Below are 21,785 nucleotides of genomic sequence, written 5' to 3' on the forward strand. Positions count from 1 at the left end.
ACGGGGAATGCAGGCATTAGCCACTAGGGTTTAAATGCTCCACCACACTCCTCTTCTTCTTTTTTAAAAGTATTCAGGTAAATTTGTTATAGGTTATCCCACATCCAGATTATTTTTTCCTCTGTATATTTACAGTCTGCTACAGATTATAAGGATATGAATAGATTTTGATGGAATTTTTAACATTCATAATATATTAAACCCAGGGAGGTCCATTCTTTGTTTTATGAAATCTAAATAACTTTTTAAAGGATGTAATGCTACCTTAAAGTTTCTTTAAATTATTACTTATTTGAGAGGCAGAGAAAGTTTCCATCCACTAATTTACTCTCGAAATATGTGGGGCAAAATGGGAGCAGAGCCAAGAGCTAGAATAGCAGTCCAAGTCTGCCTTGGAGGTGGCAGGAGCCCAGTTACTGACCATCACTGATGCCTGCCAGGGTATGCATTAGCAGAAAGTTGGAGTCGTGAGCTGGAGTCTGGAATCCAACCCAGGCATTCCAATATTCCTGCTAGATTTAATGTTTACCCCCAGTTAGTTTTTAACTCCTTTTAAAAGAGTAATTTTCATAATTAAAAAGAAAAGAAGATCTCTATCCCCAACTCCTTTTCTTCTTCCTTTTCTATCTGTATCATTCTGCATTTCAAATAAATAAATGCATCTTTTTTTTAAAAAAAAGTTAAAAACCAAGTTATACAGTCATAAGCATTCTTAACATAGTTTTTAACATATTATACTGTTTAATTCAGGGAAGGAATGTGGATTAGTTTGATTTTGTCTGATTTTCACTGATGAATTAGGTCACAGCTGGTTCTGTTACTGGCAAGGAACTTTTACAGGTGGTTAAAACCTAAACTTTTTATTACAATTATATTTATTCACTGAAAGGGTTGTTATTATTACATGTTTTGCATTGGTGATAAATATTACACTGTGCTGTAGTGTATGGGGAAATATTAACCATTTTTTACCTTTAATATTCCAAGACTAAAAGTGCACAATTAAATTTATCTTATGATCTTTCCCAGAGGAGTATTGGACAACTCTGCCAGAAGCTGCTTTCAGCCGGGTAGTGCAGATGGTCAGAAGCGCCGTTGCCTCTCGGCTGCGTTACTGGACTGAGAGCGCTGAGAGTAACCATCAGGTCAAAGTTCTTCTGGAGGTGCTAAAAAAGCTGCACAGGGTAAGGGTGCATCCAGCAACCTCTGCATCTTGGTTATTTGGCAGTAAATATCCCTCAGTTTCTGACGACAGACTTAGAGAAACCACAGAAGTTTACATTAACATTTTATTTGCTAGTTTGGAAAGAGTTACAGAGAGGGAGAAATAGAAACTTCATCTGGTGGTTCACTTCCAAAATGGCTACAATGGCCAGCCATGCCAAGAGCCAGAAGCTTTATCTAGGTCTCCCATGTGGATACAAGGGCTCAAACATGGTATGTCTTCCACTGCTTTTCTCAAGCCATCAGTGGTGAGCTGGTCTGAAAGTGGGTCAGACGTGACACAAGTTGACACCAGTATGGGGTGCCAGTATCACGGATGGTTTTCTGTTTGATTAAAAAAGCAGTGTGAGAGACACAAATTTGTCTGCTGGTTGACTTCTTGAATAGTTGTAACAGCCAGGTCTGGGCCAATCCAAGGCCAGGAATCTGGGACTCCCTTTGGCTCTTCCATGTGAATGCTAGGAGCCCAGGCAATTGAGCCATCTTCTGCTACCTTCCCCAGAGCCTGAACAGGGAGCTATATTGAAAGCAGAGCAGCCAGGATGCAAATCAGCACTCTTTACATCTGATGTTGATGTTGCAAGGTGACCCAACCCACCATACAACAATGCTGGTCCTCAGGTTTTGGTTTTTAGACCCAGTTCTGTAATTTCAGGTTGAGGCTATGTGTGTGTGTTCCTTGTTGTGTGCCAGTCTCTCTGCCGAAGTGGCTGGGACAGATATAGTCCCCTCTGGGAGGTGATGGGAATTTCTGTTACTCTGTCTGATTTGAAATTCCAGAAGTGTTTTCAATATGAAGTGCTACCAAATTATGGAAGCTGGAGAATTTGCTAAGGAAGCTCGGGATCTTGAGTGTTCAGAGGCTAGTCCTGCAGGGTTCTGTGTTCTGTTAGTGATGGGGTCCTGGGACAAAGGGAAGGACGTTGTGGAGGAGAGCTACAACTATGACTGTAAAGTAAGTCGTAGTGCTGGTGGGAAATTTTAGCTTTTGTTTCACAAGCTGGTATTTAATCTAATGAGAAATTTGTATTTCATGTGAAGAAGTGACCCTTGTACCAATAACTGACACACTGCATTTTCCTCAGTGTAGTCAGTGTGAATCTCCTAAGTCAGGTTCCCGTGGTTAGAGTTATTGTGGGCTGTCTTTTGTGCACTGGTCACATGGACAGCTCTAGGTTTATTGTTTTGTCTGGGAACAAAAGTCTACATCTTGCTTTTTAAATGTGTCCTGGCTGATTTGGGCATTTGGCTTGTCTCGATAAATACCAGAATGTTTTCAAGTTATACATATATGCGCTCACAGACACATGCACACAAGGAGTTTGATTGGAATTGCATTGAATCTGAATTTCACTTTTGGGGGAACCAACATCTTGACAGTTGTGAATTTAAAATTACTGTGTCTCCATTTGTTAGGTTTTCACAAGGTTTTGTTACTTTACTGTAGAAGTCATATAAATTTAGTCAAACTTATCCCAAGATATTTCACATTTTTAGTTTATTGTAAATGGTATTTTAAAAATCACGTTATTGGAGGCTTGCACCTTGGACAGAATGCTAATCCTCTGCCCTATGGTGCCAGCTTCCCATATGGGTGCTGTTTCTTGCCGCTGTTGCTCCACTTTGTGTTTAGGACTCTGATTATGGCGTGGGAAAATACCAAAGGGCAGTCCAAGTCCTTGGGACACTGCATTCACATGGAAAGGAAGATCTTCCCTGGAGGAAGATCCTGGATCCTGGCTTTACACTGGCCACTCCAGTAAAATAAATAAGTCTTTACAAAAAGAAAAAGATTTTTTAAAAGATTTTTTTTTAAGAGGACACGGCTGCCCACCACGCCCAGACCCTCGTTTGGTTTCTCAGCTTTGGCTGCGTCCACCCGGTGGCACTGGTATATTTTATTTTTATTGAAAGGGCAAATTTAAAGAGAGAAAGATCTTCTCTCCATTGATTTACTCCCCAAGTAGCCACAGTGGCAGGAGCGCTGAGCCAATCTGAAGCTAAAAGTTAAGAGCCTCCTAGGGGTGTCCTATGTGGGTGCAAGGTCCCAAGGGCTGTCCTCTACTGCTTTCCCAGGCCAAAAGTAGGGAGCTGAATGGGAAGTGGGGCAGCCAGGACACAAACTGGCACCCACATGGGATCCTAGAGCATGCAAGGTGAGGATTTAGCTATTGAACCATTATGCCGGGCCCATGTGTTGATTTTGAAATACTGAGTTGTGTATCCAACAATTTCACCAAATTCTCAGGCCATAGTTAGTGATTTACCTGTTGAATTTTCTGTAATGATTTTTCTTATCCTAACACATGCTAATATTTTTCTCTCTTACTACATAGACAACACAGGGCATTCCTTGAAGTTTTCATGTGAATTGAAAATGTGCAGACATTTATCATTATATCATCAGTCTCTCTTATTAAATTTTAGATACTCTTTACAGCCATGAGGCATTATATAGGATTTTATTCTGATCATTTAAAAAGTGTTCAATATACTGCTTGCTCTGATAATTTAATAGCCATTGAACAAAATTGTCTTTAAATATGAAACTTTATCACAAGTCCTATTTTACTTCAGGTAAATCAGACTACATGCCAAGTGCCTGAGGAAGAGTTTGTGGTGGATGAACTCTTGGACTGGCTCAACTTTTATGGAGAAGCCTATAGACAGCACTGCAGGAAAGCAGACATGGTAAGCATTGCATTTACCTAGAGAAATAGATAGTTCAGGAATTAATATGGGTATCTGAAAATCTTTGCACTCTTCAGAACTGCTTAATAGAAATAGTAGGACATGTGGGAAAAGCAGGACTCCTTAAACATGTGTGATTTTGTAGTCAGAGTTCTGGCAAAATGTGATTGTTAGCCAGGGATCAACCAGGAAAGCAGCTCATGGAGAGTGCTAAGGGAATGTAAGAAATGTGTGAAAAGCAAAGGATAGAATTCTGTTCACACTGTCATCAGAGAAAGACTGGTGACACTGAAACAGCTCAGATGAATGTGAGCTTTCATGCACTCCTGGTGTCACTAGGAGGCAGTGTAGCTTGCCCGGATCTAGCAGCAGAGGGCACAGCACCAGGAAACGGGGCCTGGGGTAGCAAGAAGCCTTATTTATTTGGGTTTATATACCTTATACTTACTAAACATACTTTATTTTACTAGTATTGCTGACCAACATTTTAGATTGCTTTATCTGGAAGTACTAAGTCCTTAAACTACCAGGGATTTAAGTTTGTGAGGTAAGATGTAAGATTTCTCTGCCTTTTAATTTGTTAGAGTTGTCATTTCCATTTTTAGGAAACTTCAGCAGAGGAACAGAATTCTGTGTCATTCAGCAACTTTTCATTTCTCTTTAATACTTTGACAAAAATTAAACTACTATATGCAGACTCACTTTTGAAAATTCAGGTATGTATAACTTACATTCATTAGCATAAACAGTAAGTACCTTTGTACACATGCAGCATTTGGGGATGATAAGGAAGCTGTCCACTCGGGAAATCAGTGATTGTAGAATTTATGAGTTTAGACTTCAGTGTGGGCCAAGTGGATGTCCCTGTTGGGGTTGGTACTGTAGGTGAGACTGGAGACATAGTGGGCTCTAGTTGTGCAGGCTGGAGCTTGGGCAGCAGGCTGAGAACTAGGATTAGTCCTTGAAATTTGTTGACAGCAGCCTCCCAAATTCTGAATAATGTAACTAGGGAGGAATATTAAACTCAGACTTGATTAGGACAAGGCCATTATTTATGCAGGTGCAGTCAAATGAAAAGATAGAGCATCGTGGATAAAGGTGACAGAGGATTCTTGAAGTTAGGACCACAGTCAGTCATGGTGGTGCCATAATTAAATGTCACCCTCTTCAGTGTACTGTTATTGCAAGACAGTGAAGGTGATTTCAGTTCTTGCCTCATGTCAGAGAATTTTCCACACTGATATAGACAGTAAGCAAAGTTTATTGAAAGGAAGAAACCTCCTGTCACAGTAGTCAGGAGAACTCCAAGAAAGCAGTTCCCAGAGAAGCTCACCAGTGTTGCCTGTTTAGTACACAGAGTTGCTCCAGCCTGTGTGAGCCGCCCCCAGTCTGAGAAGTAAGTACAGATTAAACCAGTCAGAGGGATGTCAGAGGCAACCAATAACAGGGCAGAGATAACAACCAATCAGGAGACCCAAATAACAGCCACTCAGGGAACTGAAAGTGTTAGCTGCTGAGGTATGCTTCATGAACCAGTCAGGGAACTGACAGTGGAGTAGACTATTTTGTGTAGAAGTAGACAGAGTGCTCAGTGAGGTCCACGCTTCAGATTTAACAACATCAAGTTACTCTATACATAATGTATTTTTTTCTTTCCTTTCTAGGGACCTTGAGTCCCCGTCACTACTATGACCAGCTCAGGGATTCAGTGTGCCCGGCAAGTGGTTTTGATCTTTACATGGGACAACTGAAAAATGTCTAGGAAGCTGGATCTGATAATCCCTGTCTCATTAATATTTATTAGGGTTAAACATTGATGAGGAGAAGCATTTGGAATAGTCTTTATGCAAAAGTACCAAAGCATTGTCTGAGCTTACCACTTTGATATATGTAGATTAATGTTTTCCAGTGCGTAATATCCAGATGCATATCCCTAAAGTACATAGTTCACATAGTGTACTCACCAATCCAAAACAAAATAGAAGGTGTATTTATAATTCTAAGTAGGACCACCTGAAAAATAGTTAACAAAGAAAACCTGAGAATTTTTTTTTCAAAAAATTTTGACAATCTTTACATAGTTAATCAGGGTAAAAAGGTTCAAGGGCTACAAAAGTGGGTAAGACTACAATTTTTCCATATTGTATCCTTCATCTTTAAAGGAGGGTATTAAGGGAGAAGGCCCACCCAATTTCCCACCCTCCCCAGGTCCCAGATGTAGGGTATGCTCTGAGGTTCTTGCTCAAGTGGTTTTGATATTTCAACAGTTATGAATTGCTGCCAGTCTTGCCACTCCAAGCACTATGAGGTCCTTGAAGAATCCACTGATTGACATAGTCCATCATAGCTGAGATGGTTGGTTGACCTGTTCTGTCTTCTCTCTTTTCTTGGTTAGGGTTCTGAGTCCAGCATTTTGATTGGGGAAATCTCCAAAGAAACTTTGTCTGAGGTGTTCTCAGACCAGATTATTGTGTGTTCTGGCAAGTACAGGGCCCAGCACAGTCCATCGCCCTGATCAGCTGGTGGGTGTGATTCCTGGGTTGGTTCTGTTTTCAGCCCCGACTTCCACTGGAACCAATGGGTGTTACAGTCCAGCCTGGTTCTGCCCAGCACATACTCGGCCCTCGCATAAAGCAGTGGGAGCTGCAGCCTAGTGGAGTGACCCGCAACAACCCCTACCAGGCCCGCCCCCTACCCTAGTTTGCCAGTATGTGTAGCAGTAATCCAGTCTGTCCCACACCCCATTCCACCCCAGCCCCTGTCCTAGTTTTATGCCCTCCCGTGGAAGTGGTAACCCAAGAGGGATGAGCCTACTATTTCCCTCCCAGGCCTCTTCCACTACCAGATTATGCCCTCTCCAGATAGTTCTGTGGTTTAACTTGACAGAACTAGCCCCCAGTGCCAGCTTCTGCCAGCTGATGCTGTAGCTAGGCCCAACCAACCCTCACCCACTCTAATTTTGTTTACACCAGTGGGAATAATCAGCCCAGCCCGGCTTTTCCTTGATCTAGTCCACAAGAGGCGCACAGGTGTTGTAGCCCTGCTTAGTCTGTTCTGCCCCCATCCCAGCCCATGCTCTCCTGCGGGAGTAGCTGTCCAGCAAAGGAGCTTATTCCCCTGCCGGCTCTAACCCCCTCCCTTCCTAGTTCTCATGTGTGCTGGTTGGGTGCTGCGGTCACTTCCGGTACAGGCAACCTCACCTTGGCATTCCCTATTGTGCACAAGTCTTTGTTGCGACCGAACCTGGCTCGACCCACACTGCTCTGGTGCTTGGATTTGCCAGTGGATGACGTGGACAGATTCAACCTGGTCTTCCCCCAACCCATGCCAATTGTATGCCATTGGGTAACTTTCCATGGCCTGTTCTGGGCTGTTTCCTATCATGTTTCTTGCGCTTACCTGCCAGGTCTGTGTCCTGCCAGAGGATTTGCCCAGGCTCCTCCATCAGAATCTCTCCCAGTGCCAGGTTTCACGGTTACCAGTGGGTCCATGAGCCAGCCCTACTCAGTTTACCTCCTGTCCTAGCAGGAACTGTGGCTTTTCCTGACTAGCCTTCAACCCAAATTGGTTCTTGCTGTTGGATGTTTCAGCCCAGCCATGGTTTGGCCACATATGGCTCACACATGGCTCAGTAGGGTTTTGAGACCTTGCCTAGTAATCCCGGTCCTCCAGGACACCAAAGTGTGTTGGAGTCTGGCCCAGCTCGGTGCATCCAATCCCAGTCCACACTTGTGCAAAGGGAGACTACAACCGTTTCCAGATCAGAACACAGCCCCCATTCCAGGTCACACGCCCCTTGGTGGGAACCTCAACCCAGCTAGGGTTGTCTCCTTAGCTCCCCAACCAGGCCTGTTCCCAGCCATAGATCACATGCATGCCAGTGGTTGCTCTGACTCAGCTTGGCACAGCCCCTCACCTGTCCTGACCTCTGCCTTAGATACTGTGGCTTAGCGTTCCTGACTCACGCAGACCAGTAGGTGCAAGAGCCTAGCTTGGCATGACCTGTGCTCCCTCCTGGTCTCTAGTTTTGCTTGTGGGCTAAGGATTGCTCAGTCCTGCCTGATCTACCCTGTTCCATTACCAATTGACACATTTACCAGCTGTTGGAGCTACTTTGACCAGCTTGTCCAACCCCCAGGTCTGGCCCACATGTTCACCAGCTGGAGCTATGACTCGCCAGGGGAGTTTCCCAAGTTCCTCCACTTAATCCACTCCCAGACCCAGTTTTCATATATGCCATTGGGTTTAGGCCAGGTTCTGGCGAAGTCTGGCCTTCCATTTGGCCTTGTATGAGCTGGTGAATGTTGCAGCCCAGCCCACCCCACACCCTAATCATGATGCACAATCAGGTGCTGCTGCCCTGACCTGTCCAGACTGTTGTGGGTTCCTTCACCTGTGATTGATGGCAGGCTCCTTGGTCACACCTGGCTTAGTCCATCACCACCCCAACTCTTGAGATAACCAGTGGGGCTAGAATTTTCACAGGATGTGGCCCACACATCCCTCACAGAATTTACCCCCGGTTATGGTTCTCGAGTGCTAGTTAATGTAATGGCCTGCTTAATGTGACCCTTCTCCTGATCCATCATCATGTTAGGTAGCGTGATATAATTTGGCAGGACAAGCCCCAGGCCATAGCTTCAGCATGGGCTGGTATTTGGTGGTCAGCATTGTTCAGTGATTACAAGTTTAAAAAAGGAAGAGATACTGCCAATGGGAATCTTTACAGATGCTTCACATCCTAGAAGCACAGTAGGTTCAACCTGGAGCTAACTGAGCAGCAACTCAAAGAACCAAAACCCTAGAGCTCCCCAGCCAGGCGACCAGCAGGCAGAGCCTGGCACCAAATGGAGCACTGGCCACCCTGGGACAGCTCACCACATGCACATGGTGACTGTTGTCTGGGATCTAGGCATGAGACTCCCTGTCCTGAGACCCTCCAACAGCTGGGAGGCTGCTGGAAGTTTAAACTCCCAGGCCCAAGGTCGCACCTCTCCCCAATCCCATTCACCATCCAGTGAAGGCGGCGGGTGGGTCCTGGACCTGCCCAGTCACGGAGACCTCCCCCTTCGGTGTACTCACCCCGAAGGGAGCCGGCCCTGGAGCCCAGGCAGGCCCGGGGATAGCTCACCACGTGCACATGGTGGCTGTGGTCTGGGATCCAGGCATGAGATGCCCCGTCCTCATGCCCATGCAGGCATGAGACCCACCAGCAGCCGGAAACCTGAGAATTTTAATCTGTATCTTAAGCTGTTGATGATAATTGTGTTTGCTCACTGAGGCATGGTTGTTTCTGAGACGGGGATCTGGGAATCCTTTGCTGCCCATCCAGGCAGCCACACACTACGTTCCATTCCATAGGTCCCGTCTCTGGGCCTGTGCTCACAGAGTCAGTACCAACAAGCCAGTCATTCCTAAGAGTCTGCCCTTGTGTGACATGTGCTTAGAAATAGAGCTGGCTCACTCTGATCTACCAGGTTTCTGTTGGGGAGCAAAAACCGAGAAATAAGAGACACATTTCTGTTTTTTAGGAAAAGAGAATCCAAGCATGCATACGGCTGGCGGGCTTTATGGAAGGGGAGGATTCGGAGCTGGCTTTCTTGCCCACCTTTAACCTAACCGTCAGAAGGAATCACTTGATTGAGGATGTTTTGAATCAGCTTACTCAGTTTGAGAATGAAGACTTAAGGAGGGAGTTGTGGGTAAAGTATATGCCTCATTTCCTGTTTCACTGCTGAGGAAAAAAAATGCAACAGTAGAGGGCACAGTTGGCTAATCCTCCCCCTGCAAGCATCAGAATTCCATATGGGCATTGGCTCTTATCCAGGCTGCTCCACTTCTAATTCATATCCCTGCTTGTGGGAAAGCAGTATAGGATGGCCCACAGTCTTGGAACCATCCATCCACTTGGGAGATCCAAAAGAAGCTCCTGGCTTCTGGCTTCAGATTGGCTTAGCTCTAGCCATTGCAGGCATGTAGGGAGTGAAATAGCAAATGGAAGATCTTTTTCTCAGTCTCTCCTCTGTAGAAATCAATAAAAAGAAATTTTTTTAAAAATGTAGCAGAATTTCAGGGAAGCATAGTAATCTCCCTTTGTCCCAGAGGCGTCTGCTCAGGAGTTTCCCTAATTTCCTAACTAGCTTTTTTTTTCCCCCTAAAAAAAAAAATAATAAATGTAGGGGGCCAGCACTGTGGTATAATGGTTAAAGCCACTGTCCACAGGGCAACTTATGTAGGCATCAGTTTCAGGTCCTGGCTGTTTCACTTTCAGTCTAGCCCTGCATAGGCTGGGGAAAGCAGCAGAAGATGGCCCAAGTGCTTGGGCCCTGCCACCCTCCTGGGAGGCCTAGACGAGGCTCCTGGCTCTTGCCTGACCCAGTGATTGCCATTGTAGACATCTGGGGAGACCCAGTGGATTGAAATTTCTCTTTTGTGTCTCCCTCTCTTTGTGTAGCTCTTTCAAATAAATAAATAAATAAATAAAAATCCCCAGAGCCTGTGGAACCACTTTGTAAAATACTGCTACTACTATTAAAAAGCAACATATGGATTTAAAAATTATGTTGCACCAAAATAAAATGTTTTAATTCTAAAGCAAAAAGTAATTTTATTAATTTGAGAGATCTTGAGAGCTCCCATGTGTATCCTTACTTCCACACTTCCCAAATGGCCTGAGCTTGGCAGGGCCAGGGTGGAGCCTGGAACTAGGAACGCAGTCCAGGTTTCTCATTTGGATGACAGGAACCCGGTTACTTCAGCCACCATCATTGCCTGCCAGGGACTACTTGGGAGGAAACTAGCCTCAGGATCTGGACCTAGGGATTGAACTCAGCCATGTGGAATGCAGGTTAGGCTCAAGGCCTGCTCTGTCCCTGGTCACCTGGAGTTCGGCGTTATAGGCACTCAGTGAATTTGAACTAAGGAGCTCTAGAGTCAGTGGTGATTCTCCTGCCCTACTCAGGGAGCAGGTCCAGTTCCTTCTAAGATTTTCCTTAGCCTGGTTAGTTACCACCTTGTGCGGGTCAGCAAGTCAGGCTTGGCATCAGAAAGCAATCAAGGCTGCTTTTTCTCTCATGCAGGAACCCTGACTACTTTGCAGAAGAAAAGGCATTCAATTTCTTGACTACACAGTTGTTCTGGTAGAGATTGTTCTGTTCTGGTGGTTAATTGTAGATTAAATTGTGCTCTGGGCATTTCTAAGTTTTTTATATAGTTGCGATATGACTTGTCTTATCTGACAGGTATTTGTTATAGGATTGTATTGACTAGTAGATTTATCGACTGCACTTATGTAACTCAGTGATGGTATGTGGCAGGTTCTGTTTTTTCCTATGTTACATGTTTGTTAGGTAAGACACAGATCTATTGGGTAACTTAGCCCTAGGAAACAACCATGGACTATCCAAGCCAGAATTGGGGCCCAAACGTCAGGCACTAAACTTTGTACTGCAGAATAAGACTGACTATAGTCAAGCTCCAAATGCTATTTGAGGAGTATGGTTTCACTGGAGTATGAGATTAGAATTAGCATTTCCACATTTTTTGCACACACATTATTTTATACCTAATTAATTCACTATATGACAGCAACGTATGCTAACCAAGCCATTCACTGTTACTTTAGCTCCACATCTGTTCGTTTTTAAAAACTGAAGTCTGACTCATAGAGCATTTCCCATTTACATGACTGCATGAGGCCTTATTCTTGCTGATAATCTTGTGGGAAAGCTGAGGTTTTGCAAGATCAGGCATCTTACAGGAAGGAGAAGTGTATGAATTTGACAATGGGTTTTAACAGAAGGATGTGAAATATTTCCCTGAGGTTTGAAACTTGCTTCTCTGGAGAATGTGGAGGCATCATCCGAAAAAGAAGCTGGTAAGAATAGCTTTTGGGGGTGCTAGTGAAACATCCAGATAGAAGTGTTGGGAAGCTGTGAAATGAGCATCTGTCCACCAGGAGGGAGAATACAATGAGTTGAAGGGCTGAATGCTTATAAGGGATGGGATATCCAGGGAAAAAACAAGAAGTAGGGGATATGAGTGCCAGGTTGGAATGCAGGAAATGAAAAAGGCAGAACGATAAACCTGAGGCAGGAGTGTGGAGTAAGTTAAGGAATCAGGGAGATGCAGTAGGAAAACGCCCCCGGAAGTGGGAATTCACAGCTTGTTCCTCTTGGAGAGAATCTCTGGAGGAGTGGGTACGTAAGTTTGAAAGTTGGTATGCTCTCTCACAAGTTTGGCTGCCAGAGTGAAAGGAGCTGGTGCTGTCTGTACAGGAATCAGACTAGCCACAGCAACAAATACTTGATGCATACTCAGCTTTTTCATATTTGAGGAACGTCCTAATGTTTTTATTTCCTTTTGTTTATTTTCATTATAAATAATGAACCTGGAAGTATAGTAGTGATTCCAATTGTGGTCATTGCAGTTAGACTTCAGACAGGCTTTGAGGTCTAACAGTTCAGTCAGGTTGTAATACCTCACTGTTGAATAAACACGAAAAAGATACTTAACTTCTTGAAGGCTTACTACTCAATGCTGGAGTACTAATACAAGGAAAACACATCCCTTAGTGACAAAATACTTGGGTCGCTAGTTAGTACCCACCAGGGTTGGTAATTAGTAAATACCTGGCAGCTTGGAGCCCCGGAGTGAGGCCTTGTTTGCTCTTTCCTCAGGTTTCCTTTACTGGAGAGATTGGGTTTGGCTTTAGAGGAGTCATGACAGAGTTTTTCTACTGTCTGTTTGAAGAGATGACCCAGCCAGAATATGGGCTATTCACCTACCCTGAAGAGGCTTCCTGCATGTGGTTTCCTGTCAAGGTGAGTTCTCTGCATTTCACAGGAGCCATTTTTATGACAGAAATAGAGCTGATTAGACACCATGGAAAATTGGATTTAGAGCATCTTCTTAGAAGGAGAGAGGAGCTCACTGACAATCATAAAATTGATCTTTGAATTGGACAAACTGGTGATTTTTCTCTAAGATGGGCCCTCTTTGCTTGGGTTGCCCTCTTTGCCCTCACAGAACTCAAGCAGTATACTCTTACACTGTTTATAGAGATTAGGGGCATAAATGAACTCTTCCTGTCTCTGGCATACATTTTTGTTTCAGTTTAGTTTCCCGATGAACTTAGGCCATGGGAAAAGATGGTGAAAATCGAAGTTTTAAGGATTACCGAGACTAATCCATTTGTATGCATGCCTATTATACCTTTAATAATTAAACGACTGAGTTTCAGATTGGGTTAATGACTAATATAGAATCTAAATCCTCATGGACTTCACTGGTTTTAATTTGAGATGTGATTTTGTGAAGAAGGAGGAAAGTGTTACTAGTGTTTGACTGTTCTGATAAAAATTCAAAAAGCTCCGCTCTATTTTCCCATTTCCAGCCTAAGTTTGAGGAAAAGAGGTACTACTTCTTTGGGATGCTCTGTGGACTCTCTCTCTTCAATTGCAATGTCGCCAACCTCCCTTTCCCACTAGCACTGTTTAAGAAACTTTTGGGCCAAAATCCATCATTGGAAGACTTGAAGGAACTCAGTCCTGTTTTAGGAAAGTAAGTAAATGTAGTCGCCTTTTTAGGATTACAAGTTATATTTTGTGGAAATACTAAAAGCAAACACTCTAATAGTATGTTCACGTTCTGTAGTAATATTTTAAGTAATTTAAGCCATTTTCAAGTGAAGCAACTGTGACATGAACCTGCACTCATACAGAATCCCAACACTTGAAGGGGAATTAATCAATTGAGCCATTGCACCAGGCCCACCTCCTATTTTGTTTTTTACTTAAGTGGCACCCTCCTTCTTTTAAACCCCTTTCCCAGCCCTCCTTCTTTTAAACCCCTTTCCCAGCATTGTGTTTTGGAAATGTGTAGCTTAATTAATTTCACAGGGTTGCAACTGGAGAGCATTTTATTTCCCTCCCCCTAAAAATGTATAAACATGATCTGTTATATCACAGTATAGCATTGTATGTCAATTGGCAAAAACTCCACTTAGATTTCATCTTCTCCCAAAGGCCTTTGCCAGTGACGTAGATCCCTATGCAAAGTATTAGCCAAGTTCTTACAATCTGTACCTATAGTAGCACTTGCAGCTTTCAGGCAGCACATCTGACAGTACTGTAGGTAAGACATTCATCACAATATATCACCTACCACTGGGAGGGTTCGTTATTTGTAATGTATTAATCTCAAATTCGTGTCCCCTATACCTGCTACATTAGGAGTTGCTTATGCTTGTTGAATGAACAAATGCATGAAGGATCAAACAATACACTGTGAGACATACTGCTTTAAAGAGTGTAAAGTATCTTAGGACACAAAAGGAAAATAAAAAGTGGCTACTGTGTATTTGATTAAACTTCTATTCTCATAGATGCCTTAAATCAAGGTTGTTAAATTTCAGATCTTTCTGGAGCTTGATAGCATGGATTGGGACAAGAGGTACAGAAAATGTCCAGTGACCCAACCACTCCTCAAATTTCCCATGGGGTATCTGCTATTTAATAAGTCCCCTGTTTGTTTTATAAAGTTAACAATTTTCAATAAATGTAACACCAGTGTCAGTAAATATGCTGTCAGAAGACAGAATCCCTAACTGGTTCTCTGTGCAAGTACCTGCAACAGCTCCCCACTAGGGCTCAAGAATCTGGGAGGTCAGTCCAGGTCACAGCATGGGTGGAAGGAAGCCAGTTACTTGAGCTATTGCCATTGCCTGCCAGCGTCTGCAGTGGCAGGAAGCTGGAATAAGAATCCAATCCAAGTAATCTGATGTGGGAGGTATGGGTGTCGTAACAGTCGTCTGAACTACTAAAGCCTGCCCCATTCATTTTCTGATGGAAACCAGGGTAAATCAAATAGGTATCCTAAATCTCACTCTTGAGTTGAGGTCTCTGTGAACTCTGCCTGAGTTTGCTTGCAGAATAGCTACCTGTGCACTTAACATTTGTTTTAGGTGATGCATCTGTTAATTATTATCCTCCTAAAAAACAAAATTATCTGTTCCTCAGGAGTTTGCAGTTCCTTCTAGATAATGAAAGCAGTGACTTTGAAGAAATATTTTACATCCATTTTAATGTGAGTAACGATAAACAGATAGCAGATGCATTTTAGTCCACCTAACCCTTTACTTAAAACAGGGTAAAACCGAACAACACACTTCTAAACTGGTAGAAAGGTTTTCTCCTCAGTTTTTTATGAGCTGATACATCTGACCTGTGATGGGGAACATCCTGCCCGTGGCCATTGAAGTCCTATGAAATTGTTTGCTCTGACTCCACCAAGGCAGTTGCCGGCAGGATTTGAAATTCCATAAATGTATGGCAAGCTAATTTTTAATTTGATAATTCTGCGTGACCCATGAATGATATTATAAATATCTATCTAGCCCTTGGCAGAAAAATAGGTTTCCTGCAACAACCAACTCCAAATGCAGTAACTGCAAGCATCGAACACAGTTGTGTAGGTTCCTGGGCCACATGATCTACAATGGCCTCCCATGCATGTTATATGCTTGGTGGTTGATGAGCCAGTTGGTTTATAGGATGTTAGTGGGAACTCCAGTCACCACCAGGCTAGCATGGCTTCTTCACAAGGTGCTCTGACAAGGAGTAGGAAGAGAGGGGGAAGTTCCAAAACGTAGGCTGGTATTTCTACCAGATGCCATTGGCCAAAGCAATCCATGTGGCCACACCCAGATTCTTGGGCTGAAGAGACACACTCCTTTCCCTTTTGATGGGCAGCATTGCAAAGTCAAGTTGCAAAGAGAATATGAAAACGAGTATGGGAGGAATTTGGCTATTTACAAACATTACCACACTGGATCAATATTGTGTAAAGTGAATATTATTATAGGGCAGTTTTCTAGTTTGTTTAATATGATCAGTTAAAATAGTTCAAGATTTGTAAAAAAAATTTACTTTTTACCATGTGTGACAGGATAATAATTTTACACATTTCTTGAAAGATTTTATAAAAAAAGATGTCTTAAATTCTTTAGGAAAAGTTTTTGTGGATAAAAAATTGTTCAGTTATTTAGCATGTAAACCTGACATCAATTGTGGTTACAGATACATTGGGACAGCAAGGACGTAGACTTGATTCCTAATGGAAGTTGTGTAATTGTCAACCAGACTAACAAGTAGGTGTAAAATGATATGTTTGGTTTATATATACACCTTTTCCCCCCACTGGGTTCCAGAAATTGGTGTGTTTGGTATATATATATATATATATGTGGAAACATGGACATCATAGAATTTATCAGATGGCTCCTAGGCCCTCCTTTTCCCTCCTGTCTAAATTGTATACCCTCTATCCATTTATTCTGCTTTACTTTTCTTTTCCATACCACACATTACATACCTTTAGGATTTAGAAAAATTAAATAGAAAATATAATTTTAAAAATAAGTTTATTTTGATTCATAAACATTTAAAGTTCATCCATAGCTTTCTTCATAATAAAAATTCTTTGAACTTGGTGAATAGAACTTGCGTATTTTCATTACCTCTGGTAATGAAAGCTGTAGGAACCTGGCACTGCATTCTTCACCTCTTTTGTGTCCTGTGTAGAATTAACTACAGCAGTGTTTGGTTCATAACAGGCACATTAGAACTGTTTGTTGAAGAACTTCCTGTATTATTTCATCTTCCCAACACCTATTGGATGCCATTTAAACCATAGAGTTCATGGTCTGGCGCGATAGCCTAGTAGCTAAAATCCTCATCTTGCATGTGCCAGGAACCAATATGGGCACTGGTTTGTGTCCCAGCTGCTCCACTTCCCATCCAGCTCCCTGCTTGTGGTCTGGGAAAGCAGTCGAGGATGGCCCAAAGCTTTGGGACCCTGCACCCACGTGGGAGACCTAGAAGAAATTCCTGGCTCCTGGCTTTGGATTGCCTTAGCTCCAGCCATTGCGGCCATTTCAGGAGTGAATCATCAGACAAAAGCTCTTTCTCTGTGCTTCCTTCTCAATGCATATGCCTTTCCAATAAAAATAAATAAAACTTCTTAAAAAAGAAAGAAAAAAAAATACAGTTCAGGCGTCTAGGATGATCTCCTGATTGTGGATCAAAGAACAAAAGAAATGTGCAGGGATTTGCCCTGTAACAGATTTTTTAAAATAATCTTGGGGTTTTTGTCCTAAAATAACCTTTGTGTTGAAGTGTAATATACATGCGGAAAATTGCACATATCCTAAGGGAACAGCCCAGTGAATTTTAGTAAAGTGAATTAACATACCTGTGTACTTACCAACAAGATCTAAGACGGAACATTTCTAACTGTTGAATGTGTATTTTTATCAGTTTTATTATGGTGTTCCTGTGCACATTCTCTTACATATTTTTGTTGTTATTGCTGATGTGTGTGCGTTTTCATTGTATGTAACTGGGAGAATTGTTTGTTGTCTTGCGGTTGTTTCATTCATGACAAAATCAGTCATTTCACTCTAAAATAAGGCTGTGTATTGACATACATATACCAGAGTATGAAAGTATTATTCATGCAAAGGAAGTTTACTGGAGAAAACCAGACAGGAAACCAAGCTATTCTGTTTGAAGGAAGAGGCAGGAGCTTTAAGCTTAGGCCGAGGATGAGTTTTCCTGCAGTCTAAAACTTGCCATTTAGACTTCCCCAGTGCTGCCAAAACAGAGTGCAAACCTGGACTCTTTATCCAGTTGTGTGCAGATGTTGGGATAAGGGGAGGAGTAAAATCTGAAAGCTGTTGGCAAATGGTGGGATCTGGAAACTGGAAGCAGACTCAGCTCAGCAGGGAGTGAGATCCTAATTGCCCTGTGTCCTCAGGATTGTTAGTCTTTAAAATCAGCCATTGTAGTGATTGTTATAGGAGCAATTTGTTACAGCTTTAATTTATGCCTCTGTGATGATGAATACTGAGCAACTTTTATGCTTATTGGCCATTTGGATATCCTCTTTTGTTTCAATTCTTTTTCTTACTGGTTTGTAGTTCTAGGTACAAGTGATTTTTTAATATTACAAGTATACTGCAGATACTTTCTCTTGTAGCTTGTCTTTTTTCCCATGATGAGCTAAAATTTCGGGTTATGTCATAGCCCACTTTATCAGTGTTTTCCCTAGTTCTCAGTGTTTTCTTGTGTCCTGTTTTGAAACTCCTTCCATATCCCAAAGTTGTGAATTTATTCCCCTTATTTTCTAGAAGTTACTGTGTTACATGTCACAGTTAGATCTGAAATGCACCTTTAATATACTTCTTAATAAGGTGTAAGATCAAAGTTCATGAGCTGATCCAGCATCATTTATTCAAGGTACCTCAACCCTTCTTGATGGTTTCCCACCATTTCTTTCTTTCTTTTTTTTTTTCTGTAATCATATTCTTTCTAACAGTGCTCTATATTTATTTCATCAGGCTATTTGTTCAGTGTATCAAAATGTATAGATACAATCATTTTGAAATCTGGTTAAGTCTTCCAGCCTTGTTCTTTTAGATTATCCTGACTTTGATTTCTTTTCATTTCCACATAAATTTTGCTATCAGCTTCCCAGTTAAAAAAAAAAAAAAAACAGAAAACCATGCTGGCATTTTGAATTGTGATTGAATTGAATCTCTATATCAATTTGAGGATAGTTGATGCCTTAAAATACTAACTCTTGGGAAAGGCATTGTGGTACATCAGACTGAGGCAGCACAGTTCAGGTCCTTCAGCTCTGCTTTTGATCCAGCCCCCTGCTAATGAACCTGGCATATGGCCCAACTACTTGATCCCTGCCTCCCACATAGGAGACCCAGACAGAGTTCTTGTCCCCTGATTTGTGTCTAGCCCATACTAGACTTTTGGGGCCATTTGGGAAGTGAACCAGTTGATAAAGCTTTCTGTAATCATCTCTCTGGGTTTGGGTTTTTTTTGTTGTTGTTTTTTTTTTTTGCCATTTTTAAAATAATTAACCAGAACCTCACAGGCAAGCAAATTGGGCTCCCCTAGTGAGCTTCCCTTCTCTGCGGTGTTGGCCTCTTGGGTCTTCACCTGTGTCTGAGATACTGGAGCCAGAGGCATTTTGTTCTGTTTGGCTTTTCTAGTGCCTCTCAGAATATTTTTCTACCATGAGGTGCAGATGTAGAAATCCCTCTTCGCTTTATGGTTAGCTGTAAGTATTGGTTGTTACTTGTGATAAATGCAGAAAATTCATGAATATAATATGGAGTTTGTGTGATCTCCTAAGCTCCATTATCTCTCCAGAGATTAATCATTTTTTTTATTTAAAGATTTATTTTTATTATTTTTTATTGGAAAGGCGGATATACAGAGAGGAAGATCTTCCATCCGATGATTCACTCCCCAAGTGAGCCCAACGGCCAATACTATGCCGATCCGAAGCCAGGAGCCTCTTCCGGGTCTCCCACGCGGGTGCAGGGTCCCAAAGCTTTGGGCCATCCTCGACTGCCTTCCCGGGCCACAGGCAGGGAGCTGGAAGGGAAGCGGAGCTGCCAGGATAGAACCGGCGCCCATATGGGATCCTGGGCGTGCAAGGCGAGGACTTAACCACTTGCGCCACCGCGCCGGGCCCAAGAGATTAATCATTTTTAACATTACTTTTAGTATAAACTTTTGCTGTTGTCAGTTGATTTTCCTAACCCTGTGGTCTTAGACAGTCACTTCACTCTCTGTTTCATAATATCAAGTCTTCAGGATAGGTGTTGTGATACAAACAGGTTAAGGCACTATTTCAGAAACCCAGATCCCATATGGGAGTGTGAAGTTCAAATCTGTATCTACTTCATGCTTCTGATTCAAGTGTCCTGCTAATGCACCCGGGAGGCAGGAAATGATGGCCCAAGTACTTGGATTCCTGCCACCCATGGAGATGTGGGTGCAGTTTGTGGCTCTTGGCTTTGGCCTGAGTATCCCTGTCTGTTGTGGGTGTTTGTATGGAATGAATGAACAGATAGGAGATCAATCTCTCTCCCTTTTCCTGTCTCTCTCACACATGTACTTTCTCTGACTTTTGAGTGGTTGTCTTTTTTTAAAAAAAAAAAAAATACAAGTTGTCTTCATGTAGTTGTTACATAAAGCAGGTAACACATATAAAGTGATAATCATAGTCATGGCACATAGTAAGCACTGTGTTTTAATGTGTTAATTTTGATCAGGTTCTGTCAGCAAGTGGCAATAATTTTCTGTTTCATTAAAGGAGTGATTATATTTCTAAGTGTGTCAATTACATCTTCAACATCTCTGTAAAGGAAGTGTATGATGAATTTCAGAGGGGATTTTATAAAGTGTGCAATAAGGAGATTATTCAGTGTTTTCGTCCTGGAGAACTGAAGGATGCCATCGTTGGAAATACAGACTTTGACTGGGAAACATTTGAAAAGGTACCTCATAAAGGCTAAGTTGAATCAATTCAGTTTCCCCCCCTGTTCCATGACTGACTTTTTTGTGTGTGTTTTCTGTAGAATGCACGTTATGAACAAGGGTACAGCAGTTCACACCCCACCATTGTGATGTTTTGGGAGGCTTTACACAAACTATCTCCAGAAGAAAAGAAGAAATTCCTTGGTAAGTCTTAGAACAAAGGGTGGATCTTTACTTGTGCATCTCTTCTTACAGTATAAGCATCTTGTTTGTGAAAGGTGCCATGTGAAACAAATTACACTAAGCCACTGCTAGTCCATCTGCGTGTCATAAAAGTTTATAAAGGTGATCTTCCCCCTGTGACTTCATCCTTGCTTATTCCTTTTAGTATTTTCTTCTTTTTATGTGTGTGGAAGCCACCACTTCAGAAACCCTCACCCCATGGCAGAATGTCGGTTCAACTCCCGCAGCTCCACATCCAGTCAAGTTTCCTGCTCATATGCCTGGGAGGCAACAGATAATGGCCCAAGTTGTGTTTGTGCCACCCGCTTGGGAGACCTGGGCAGATTCCTAATTCTTGGCTTTGACCTGGCTTAGCTCAGGCAGTTGTTACATATGTATTATATGGAAGATTCTGGAAACTAAACAATTCATCAGTTTAAAACTGCATGCCATTCTGAATGATATAAACTTTCACTCTTCTGCTCTGTCTCACTTGGAGTGTGACATCCCTTTGTCCAGGTTCCCTGCTGATGCATGTGAGAGGGCAGCAGAGAATGTCATAAGTATTTTGAGCACTGACACCCATGTGGAAGTCCAAGATGGAGTCCTCGCTCTTGGCTTAGCCCGTACCTGGCTGTTATGACCATTTTGGGGAATAAACTAGGGGATGGAAATGCACTCTGACTCCCTCTCTTTCTCTTTCTTTCACCTTCTAAGTTACTTCCTTTAAATGAAAAGATAAAAGTATGCCATAAATATATGTGTATAGGAAAAAAACTCAGGGTCCAGTGCTTCAGGTTAAACTGCCACCTATAGCGCCAGCGTTCCATATGGGCACCAGTTCAAGACCCAGTAGTTCACTTCCAGTCCCACTCCCTGTTATGTTTGGGCCTAGACACCGATGTAGGGGAACCAGAAGAAACTCCTGGCTCCTGGTTTTGGCCTGGCCAAGTCCCAGCTGTTTAGCCATTTGGGTTTTAACTAATCGGTGGGAGTTTGAGTTTCTCTCTCTCTCTCCTTCTTTCTCTGTCTCAGTCGGTAACTGCCTTTCATATAATTTTTTAAAAAACTTTAAAAAAAAAGACATGATATGTATAGGGTTTGGTACTTTTCCAGAACTTTTGTCATCCTCTAGGGGTCCTGGCATGCGTGCCACTTGTGCAGGGTATCCATCACGTTCCCACGCAGACTGCTGGCACAGGCAACAGCTATGTGACATACGCTAATGTAGAACTCTACCTTCACTCTCAGAGACTTTTTGTTTTTTGGTGGATTTTTTGGATGTTAAAAGTTTTAATTGTCAGA

The 21,785-nt window shown here is 42.5% G+C and overlaps 1 protein-coding gene across 1 annotated transcript in view; it reads left to right on the top strand.

The window, feature by feature from the left end:
• The window catches only part of HERC5 (HECT and RLD domain containing E3 ubiquitin protein ligase 5), a 39,290-nt gene that overhangs the window by 17,023 nt on the left and 482 nt on the right, over nucleotides 1-21,785 (top strand). The window contains exons 13-22 of the mRNA XM_040967163.1: nucleotides 1,030-1,184; nucleotides 3,802-3,915; nucleotides 4,521-4,631; nucleotides 9,447-9,617; nucleotides 12,594-12,737; nucleotides 13,310-13,476; nucleotides 14,934-15,000; nucleotides 15,993-16,063; nucleotides 20,095-20,278; nucleotides 20,360-20,462. Of these exons, the coding sequence (XP_040823097.1) occupies nucleotides 1,030-1,184; nucleotides 3,802-3,915; nucleotides 4,521-4,631; nucleotides 9,447-9,617; nucleotides 12,594-12,737; nucleotides 13,310-13,476; nucleotides 14,934-15,000; nucleotides 15,993-16,063; nucleotides 20,095-20,278; nucleotides 20,360-20,462 (1,287 nt within the window). The remainder of the gene's footprint in view (nucleotides 1-1,029; nucleotides 1,185-3,801; nucleotides 3,916-4,520; nucleotides 4,632-9,446; nucleotides 9,618-12,593; nucleotides 12,738-13,309; nucleotides 13,477-14,933; nucleotides 15,001-15,992; nucleotides 16,064-20,094; nucleotides 20,279-20,359; nucleotides 20,463-21,785) is intronic.

Source organism: Ochotona curzoniae, unplaced genomic scaffold (genome assembly GCF_017591425.1).
Source record: "Ochotona curzoniae isolate NIBS_2020 unplaced genomic scaffold, NIBS_Ocur_1.0 scaffold_4506, whole genome shotgun sequence".
Lineage (NCBI taxonomy): Eukaryota > Metazoa > Chordata > Mammalia > Lagomorpha > Ochotonidae > Ochotona > Ochotona curzoniae.